Here is a 9,561-nt window from a genome sequence, read left to right as displayed (position 1 = left end):
ATATTTATATATTTCTGTGTCTGGGCTCTATTCACTGGGTTTCTCCTCTGTGTTTGCAGGACATTGAAGCCACCATGAACTCTGCTCTGAACGAGCTGCGGGAGCTGGAGAGGCAGAGCAGCGTCAAGCACACGCCGGACGTTGTCCTGGACACCCTGGAGCCCTTGAAAACGTCCCCCGTGGTGGCCCCCACCTCGGAACCCTCCAGCCCTCTGCACACCCAGCTCCTCAAGGACTCTGAGCCGCCCTTCCAGCGCAGTGCCAGCACGGCCGGGGACATTCCGTGCACCTTCCGGCCCGTCAAGTCCGTCAAAATGGCCACGCAGGTGAAACCTCCGGCCACCCGCCCCAAACCCGCCGTGTTCCCCAAAACCAGCGCCACGAGCCCCGGCGTGGCCTCCTCCGCCTCCCAGCAGCCCCCTGACAAGTCCTGTACTGTGTGATGAACTCGGGGCTGCTCCGTGGAGACGGCTCTTACCGCTGCGGATGGAGAGACTCCGTTACAAAGACGTTAAAATTCCTATTTAAGTGATTTTTTTTTTTTTTTCCTGAACTTGAAGGTTTAGTTGAGAAACTGCCACTCGCTCTTCCCGGGAGCGAACTGAGCGGTAACAACCTCGTCCCACGTCCCCACATGGCTGATGTGTGTGGGGCAAAGCGGTTCCTGCCACGCTCGGGGAAATCCGGAGTCGGGTCACTGTGAAGCTGAGCAGGAAAACACACACAGGAGGGATGAGTTGGATCTTGGTTTCTGGTTGATGCCTTGTCCAAGTGTTTGGCCGCTGAAAGAAACACTCAGTGGCATCCTGTTTTTGGATACTGGTGTAGTGACTTATATATTCTGTGTTTCATTTATCACAGGGAAACAATAGGATAGATTTTAGTCTCTTGCATGTTTTGGTGCCACTGGTTAACGTGGAGCTTGGACATGCCTGTTTCTTGTGCATTATTATTATTATTATTATTCTGTCGCCCGCCGGTGCCACGGTGGTTTAAGGGTCTGTCTCGACTTCCATCACATCCTCTGGTTTTGTTTGTTTGCTCCCCCTTCCTTCCCCCTCCCCGGGGCCAGAGCCCTTGACCATCCAGCCTCATGCTTTAGTTGACACTTGTCATGAAAAATAGTTTACTCTGGAACACTCTTAGATTTTTGTGGAGTTCTACGTAACGTGTGTCTGTGCAAATATAAACAAACCTGCTCCTGAGGTTTAGGAGCATAACAAAGAGCCCAGTTGTTGCTTATGGACAATCGAGCTGGTTTTTCCCCCCTCTGCTCTCCCGTATTTAAAAACAACTTTATTGTTTCAGCGTGACTTCCAGCCCGTGGGCTCTGACGTGGTGTGTGCTCTCGGGAGACTGAATGTAAAAAACAAGTTCATTTGGAAAACTCAAGCATCCCCTGACAGGAGCCCGCTTCCTAACGCACACAGTCCTCGGTCTGATCACATGTCAGGATGGATCCTCACCAAAATCCCAGTGACAAGCACTGTAAAAAAAAAAAACCACAACTTCTATCAGAAGTTCTCAAACTTCCTACCTTCTCCCTCTTTCTGGTTGCCAACGCTTCGGTCGGTGGCCGTGACTCGATTTAGGGATCTCTGCTCTTATAGAGCAGGGCAGGAAACGCCGCTGGGGACAGTGATGTGACAGCACACGTGGCTTCTGGAGTGGCTTGCCTGCGTGTCCCTTGGCGTGGCTCCTCCCTAGGACTCGGACCTGTGAATGGATTCGTGGTATTTGTATTTATCTGTAGGCAGCAAACGCTCCAGCTGCCCACAGGCTGCAAGGACTCTTTTGTACTCCTCTGGGAATTCTCCACAATGCTCATGTTTATTTAATTTAATAATAATAATAATAATTAAAAACAAACAAACAAACCCACAACAAAGGCATGTGCCACTTGCAGCGCTAAGGAAGATTCACAGTCCTGGCTGACCCTGGTTCTCCTTGTTCCTAAACTTTTCTGGGATGTTAAAACAAGCTGCACATCTCATGTGTTCATCAGACAAATTCAGGCAAGGGCAAGATAAAGAAAAATCATTTTTCTTGCCCGTTTAGCTGAGTTTCTTTCCAGTTTGTGGGTTCCCCGTGACTGTGATGTCGGTTTAATTGGCACTTAGTAATTAAAAAAGAAGAAACAAAACGTGCTTTTCTAAGAAGGGCTGCTGAAATGGGTTTTTTCTCGTTAATTTAGGATGTTACTTGGAAAAACGGAGCAGGGTTTTCCTGTGTCCCTGCCCGTCCCCACACGCACACCCCCCCTCCCTCTACAGGAGCAATCAATCCCTATTAATGATGGCTTTTCAAAACACCAACTTCCTCTGTGCCCTAAATTAAGAAAATTGTGGAACACTGGAAAGATTTCAGTGAGAACACTCTTTGTTATCCATTTCTCCTCAGCTTTCCCTGGGGAAGCCCCATGGTACGTGTGTGACTGTCACTGGACCTCACAGAAGATCCCAACGGCGCGACCGGCGACCTTTGCTCTCAGGTTCTGATGGACTTCTACCACCAAGGAATCACTCGTTCTTTTGGGGAAAAATAGAATTAATTAAACTTGTAATTTTTTGCTCAGGCAGAACTTGCTGGCATTTCCTTTTAAGTAGGAATTTTTTTGGTTTTCTTTTCTTTTTTTTTGGTCGTAAATGACCAAAGTTAATCTGTATCAGGAGCAGGATCTCTGTAAATCGACTTCAACTCATTTGTAATGCCTTATTTTCTTTCTATTTTTATGCCTAGCGTTCATGTTTCTAAGAATAAGTGTCCAGCCACGCACAGCACATTGGAGGAGATGCTCTTTTCTATCTTCCAGGTCTGAAGTGTGAAATTAGGAGATTTAAACAACAGCAACAAGAAAAAAAAAAGACTTCAGGTTACTGTAACAGCAACTGTCTGTATCTGAATTACTGTGCTTCTCTAGCATCCACAGCTCTGGGACAATCCTGCTGCCAAGGGGAATGTGCTTGGCAGGATAACCTGTATATGGAGCAACTCAACTGGAATTCTGGTGTGCACTGTGATTGACACTTAACATTTACAGCAAGCAATATGACAGGCTGAAGGTCATCCTTCCTCTCCCTCGTGCTCCGGGTCTGCCCGGCCGGCAGAAAAACTCAACACGCGGGGGAATCGAACGCCAAAATCACAACCAGGAAAAGGAGGATTTCACCTTGCCTGCTTCACTCTGTGAACACACAAGGCCAAGAGAAGGTTTGCCACGAGGGTTTAATGCCCGGGGTCGCTGCTGGAGAGGTGGGAAGGAGGGACTGGGAAAGTCGGCGCCGCTCCCTGCGGGAGAAGAGACCGGCGTAGGGTGGGCAAGGACGGCGCAGTGGTTTGCTTGGGGAGGTGCCAACGTCGCTTCATATCTTCATGTTCCGAAGAAATATTAGCTCTTCCGTAGGAATTCTCTTTTCCGTGACTTTTTTACGTAATGTTCGTGTCAAATGTAAAGACAAGAAGTGTTGGATAACTGGAATAACGTCTGTCTGTTCGATAGTGCTCGGGATGAACAACGGGGTGTTCACCCTTGTTCATCGGGTGTTGGATTGGAATAATCCAAAGCAAAAACTTTTGAAATAGAACACGGTTTTAGGTGATCTGAATAGTTTCTGAAGCTCGAACCTTTTCTGGCTTATTTCCCTAGTTGGGAATGGAGCAGTGTGCTTTAACCAGTGCTAAATTTCTGCCTCTCGAGGGCATCCAAAGGCTTGCAGTTGATAAATTGTAAATTTGTCCTTCGTGTCGAAGCCGTGGGACACGATCAGATTCTCTCACTTTATCTGTACTGGATATTCTATTGCAATGAAAAATGAGTAAATAATTAGAGTGCACTGTGACAGCAGAAAAAAAAATCGTTGTATATGTCTGTATTTTGATACCTGTTCGAAAGGAGTCTTTGGGTTTCCTGTGCTGAATACCTCATGTGTTGGGTTTTGGGAGTTTTTTTGTTGATTTTTTTTTTTCTTTTTTTAAAAATTATTTTTTTTTCTTTTTTTTTTTTTTAAGGCAAGATTGTTCTTGCACAAAAGTAGGTTAAGATAACCGAGTTCTCATAAATTTATTTACCGAATCGAAACGCTTCGGTTTGGCAAGAAATTCCATCTGTTGTAGTTCCCCCACCTTGCACTTGGTACAAGGGGTGACCCGGCGCACTTGGAAGAGCTCCAGCAATACTGGGACGAGAGAAGTTCACTGCAGGTGGAGTTTGCTGCCTTATTTCTCTTCTTCTGTGCGTCAAAAACCTCAAATTCAGTTGAAGGTTGTATAGATTTGGGGATTTATGGGGCTTTTGAGAGATGTTCTTCCGCAGAAATCGATGTCTCCAGTTGTTAGCACTTCAGATCCTTTTCCAGACCTGTGGACCAGGTAGGGTGGAAACGCTCCATTGCTGGTGGGATCCACGTTGAGGGAACACTCAAAATGAGGTGGTGGTCTCAGTGGGGCGTAGGTTGTTAGTTAAGGCAACAATAATGAGGGGAAAATCCCCAAAAATCCCAGTTTGAGACAGTTTGACTCAGTAAGAGGCTCTGGCCCCAGTCCTGCACATCCATGAGGATGTGTGGGAGTTGAAGGATGTGCCCCTGTCCCTTGGAGTGTGGTTTGGTGGCCAGAGGAGGGGATACCTGTGCCTGGCAGGATCAAGCCCTGACTTTGCAGGGATGTGCTCCTAAGTATAAATATATTTTTACTTGCTGACCTGTGAACCACAAGCAAGGAAAACTGCTTTCAAAACCAAAGAAACACAGGAGCACTGGGGCATTTCCTTCACTTTAAGAGCCTGTCGTGGGCCGAAAACGAGTTTAACAAGATGGGGATTTATTTATTTTGAGATTTTTAGCTTTCACAAAAATGACAGGCCCTGTTGTGGGTTTATCTGACCTTGGCTAATGCCCCTCAAATGCAGTTGGAGACATAAAGCTGTTTCTTTAGTGGCCTGGTAGAAGAAAAGGGTGTTCTCTCTCTCATGGGGGACGTTGTTTGTTCCCCACAGGGATGCTCCCAGCGCCAGCTCTGGGAAAACACCGAGCACTTCATGGGCTGAACTTTGGGGTCTGAGCTCTTTCCAGATCAGCTCTCTGCGTGTCTCTGTGTCCGTGTGACAACCTGGTACTTGAAAAAAAAAAAGAAAATACAAATACTTGACCCTCTGCCTTGTGCCTGTGGGGCCGGGATGGCCCCGGCTGTGTCACGCACAAGCGGTTCCAGGCTCTGCCGCCGCCGCCTGAAGGCAGATGGATTCTTTTCCAGGCTCGGTTCTAGGAACAAACCATCTATTTTGGTGGCTCTCGAGATGCCAAAACAGCAGTTCAAGGCCTGGAAAACGTCAGGTTTGGTTGGTTGGTTTGTTTTTGGGTTTTTTTTTTCCTGTTCTATTTTGTGCTTCCTATAACGTAGTTTGGGACAAAAGCGTTGCTTTTCAACGATGGGCCAAAAAGAGGCAAAGGTGGAGAGGGAGGGCAGCTCCCTGCTGTACTAATACTTGATCTACCAAGCTTCATACAGGGTAAATATTTAGCAGTTTGCAGTGGAAATTGTAGATGGACCCGTCCTTTTCAAGGCACTGTAGTAACCTTACTCCTGAGGTGGACTTCACCAGCCTTTTCTCCAGGCGGAGCCCTGAGATGTGAATAAGCCAAGTCCAAAGGACTGGACTCGTGAGTGTGCCAAACTGCTGGAGCAATACTTGTGAGCAGCAGGTTCTTCAAAAAGACCAGCTCTATGTAGCCAAAGCGGGGGGACAATTACTGAAAACCATCTCTGATTTTAAGGGATCGCAGTGATGTGGCTCTGCTGTAACGTTGGAAAAGTGGGGTTGCAAAGTCTAGAAATGTGTGTTTTCTGTCTGAACCTCGGTCCTGTGGTGGCTCGTACGGTGCGTTGGGTTTGGGGTCGTCGACAGCAGTTGTTTAATGGTGGGATGGAATGTTCTTGCTAAAACAGTTTCCATTGTTTCATGTCTTCTACACCAATATATATACGGTGTATATATTAAACTGTGTAAAATTGTACTTTGTATATAGAACTCTGTACAATATGGAGGTACAGCCTTCTTTTTTTTTTTCCCCCCCCCTCCCCCTTTTGGTACAGTATTGTACAGTATTAGGAGTCGATGTGTTGGAAATGTTCAGTCCATGCTGGGGCAACAAAATGTATCCATTGTCATTAGCAATAGTTTTGGAGAAATAAATGTTTTGGGTATGGTGGAAACACTGACCTGAGGGTGCCGGTGTGTGATGTCTGGAGCGAGTGTGGGTGGCTGGGTTTGAGTGGGAGAGAGGGTGAGCATGGCCTGTGGGGGCTTTTGGAATCCTCAGGATTGTTGCTACAGGCACTGGTAAGTAGGTGAGGAAGAATCTGCAGGGTTCAGGAATACAGAGTGTCATTCACAGGCACTGGGACTTCCAGTAGGGAAGAAGCATCATTGTGGCCCAGGGATAAGGGGGATCCAAAGGACAAGGGACTCACACGGGCAGGTAGTGATAGGACAAGGGAGAATGGCCTTAAACTGAAGGAAAGTAGGTTTAGATTGGGTTTTAGGAAGAAATGCTTCCCTGTGAGGGTGGGGAGACCCTGGCACGGGTTGCCCAGAGAAGCTGTGGCTGCCCCATCCCTGGAACTGCCCAAGGCCAGGTTGGACGGGGCTTGGAGCAAGTTGGGCTGGTGGAAGGTGTCCCTGCCCATGACAGGGGGCTGGAACTGGATGGACTTTAAGGTCTCTTCCAATCCAAACCATTCTGGGATTCTGTGACTCCACTGTCCCCCCACCCTGGGCTTGCACGCACCGACCACCACCAGCAGGATCCCACAGGGCAAACACTTCCCTTGCAATGACCTGATTTAAAAATGCTTAATCTTCCTCATTTTCCTGGAGAGGATGGACCCCCAACTGTCTCAGGAAAGAGGATTTAAGATTGAGATTATGGACTGGATCATCATTATTATTATTATTACCAGCTTTCCCCAGTCTTGGTTTTTCAATAGGCCTTTTCCAGAGCACAGAGGGGAAAACATGGCAGGGCTGTGTCATTTTGGATTCCCTTTGTTTAGATATCAAGGAATTACCTATTTATGGTGAGGTTTGATGTTTAATCAAGACATTTTGTGCTCAGATGGGAGTGAGCTGTGGACAGCTGTCCCCGCTGTCCCTGGGGTGAGCTCCCGAGGGGATGGAGCATCCCTGTGCTCCCTGTCCCACATCTCTTTTAGGGATTCAAGAGCTGGAAATTCAGGATGCTTTTACTTCTTAGATTAGTAGCCCAAATCACAGCAGCTTATGTGGTAATACCCTAAAGCAGGCTGGGCACAGTGGCATGTAGGTTTTTTGATTTTTAGACAAGAAGTAGGAGTCAGAAAGGCAATGGGGTGACACAGATAACAAATGATTTTTGATTTTCTTTGGGTCCCTGCTGTCCAGTAGTAGAGGACACTGTGATTCATCCCTTAAACCCTCTGATGGCATCAAACTGCAGGGAGGTCTGACCCTCCCTCACAGACCTCTTGTTATGGTTGTTTTTAACAAGGAAATGTGGTGGCGAGGGGAGGGTTTGGTGCTGAGTGAGGGGAGGGTTTGTTTGCTTGTGAAGGGTCGGTGGGGAAGGGAAGGGGATGCTCTGGGAAGGACCACGGCACTTGGTGTGAAGAAATGGGACCATTTCAGCCTCTCATGAACGTTCCCCAGGAGCAGGTTTGTCACAGGGACACTGTGGGGACATCACCGGGGTCGTGGGCTGGGGTTTTCTGTCCCAAGCCCCTAGAGGCGAGGTCCCTGCTGCAGGCAGAGCTCGCTGCTTGTCCTTTATTCTTTAGGCTTTGCTGCCACCAGCTGGAACAATTAATTTTTGTCACAAGCTGGTTTCAAGGCCGGGTTTTTGCTCTCCCAGCCTGTGCCAGACTGGGCTCTCCCAGAGTTTATCCCCCATGGGCACGTCCAGTCCCAGTGGGACAGATGGGATTGGAGTGTCAAAACCTGCTGTTGGGGTACCCAGGGAGAGGAAACGAATTATTAATTTAAAATTATAGCAAAGGAAAGGATAAAGGGGTCTGAAAGGAGCCAGGCAAACCTTGGGGATGAGTTCCTGGACTTGGGCTGGGATCTCCCTCCAAGGCTGGACCTGACTGGGAGAGCTGCTGGGGTAACTGGGATGTGCTGGAGTCCCTGGGCTCCAAGGGCTGGCACCACACTGGCATCAAGGTGTGCTGGTGTTGCCTGTGGAGAGTGGACTGAAAAGACTGGCAGCACAACCTGAAAATAACCTTTTTGGGGTGCTATGAAATATTTTAATGATTTCCTTCCTGTCTGTCTTTACGCCCCACCAGCCCAGACCTGCTCACTCATCAGTGAAAGCTGAAGCAACACAGTCAGAAGTCTCAGAAAACGCCTGAGCCTGGGTTTTCTGTCTTAAAAAAAATCTTTGTTTCACTTTCTGAGCTGAAACACAGGACGGGCCCTTTCCTCTCCTGATGCCCTGGATGGGTCCCTTGTGCTCCCAGGGCTCCAGGGCAGGAGCTGAACTTGCAGAGCTGCAGAGGGTGCAGGACTGAGTGTGGGGTGCAGGATGAACCATCACTGATTGTACCCTTGCCCACTCTGGGCCTTTGGGAAGGAACTCAGCTGGAATTCCCCTCCGGAGGTTTCGCTTGCCCCTCTTCCTCGTGTTCACTGCTCTTCCTCTGTGATTTCAGTGCTGAGAAATGACATGAGAAATGAGCTGCAGGTTTTTCAGTGTGGAGAAGGGCTTCTCAAGCATCTCCATCTCAGATTTGATGATCTTTTAGTCCAGTGAGCGAGAGGCACGGCACAGAAGCCCAGCCCAGCCCTCGCTGCACCCACAGCCCAGGAGCTTGGCCAGAGCTGCAGGGACAGACCGATGGTCCTGGTTGGAGGGCACAGTTGCCACATGCACAGAAAATAAGACTAAGAATGATTTCAAGAAGTCACCCCAACGCTTTCTCTTCCTGTTAACTGGGCTGCAGCAGAAACAACTTTAATCAAAGTGATTTCAAGCTTCACGTGGTTGAACCGACGTCACTGCGCTTCCGCTGCCACGGGCTCGTCACCCCACACCAGCCCCTGCTGCCCCTTAGATAAGCTCAGGGCAAGGGCCAGTCTGTGCCCACAGTCTGGCAGCTTGGCAGCTCTCCAGAGGGTTTTCCTGGCACACTCACATGTGGCTGGGAAATGAAGCTCAGCAGGAATTAAGGAACTAGTCCCCTGTGGAGTTTATGTGCAGGCTGGTGAGATGTCCTGTTGGGTTTTGGATGTACCACACACTGGTGTGCTCACAGACCATTGCAGGCTTTGTTTGTGAGGATGGGGCCTTCAGACACACGTCCACACCAGCCTGAAGGAATTCCTGACAGTGGGAGCTGGTGCTGGTTCTGATCAAGGTGAAGTGTGGGTGTCTCTGAGCCAGTGAGGGAGCAGGAACATGAGCAGCCCCACTCTGCCCTGTGCAGGCACAGGAGGGTACCCTGAGCACCCTGCATCCTGTACCCCACCCTGCCTCCCACATCCCACCCTGCCTCCCATATCCTGTCCTGCATCCTGCACCCCATATG

At 48.8% G+C, this 9,561-nt stretch overlaps 1 protein-coding gene across 2 annotated transcripts in view; it reads left to right on the top strand.

Annotated features, from left to right (window-relative positions):
* The window catches only part of SRGAP2 (SLIT-ROBO Rho GTPase activating protein 2), a 103,048-nt gene extending 101,171 nt beyond the window's left edge, over window positions 1-1,877 (top strand). For both annotated transcript variants that reach the window (XM_029962543.1, XM_029962542.1), the window contains exon 22: window positions 60-1,877. In XM_029962543.1, the coding sequence (XP_029818403.1) occupies window positions 60-443 (384 nt within the window). In that variant the 3' untranslated portion in view covers window positions 444-1,877. The remainder of the gene's footprint in view (window positions 1-59) is intronic.
* Window positions 1,878-9,561: the final 7,684 nt, after the last annotated feature.

Source organism: Manacus vitellinus, unplaced genomic scaffold, assembly GCF_001715985.3.
Source record: "Manacus vitellinus isolate BGI_N305 unplaced genomic scaffold, ASM171598v3 scaffold_47_pilon, whole genome shotgun sequence".
NCBI lineage: Eukaryota > Metazoa > Chordata > Aves > Passeriformes > Pipridae > Manacus > Manacus vitellinus.
The sequence above is the reverse complement of the archived record's forward strand: the minus strand, read 5'-3'. Positions and strand labels throughout refer to the sequence as shown.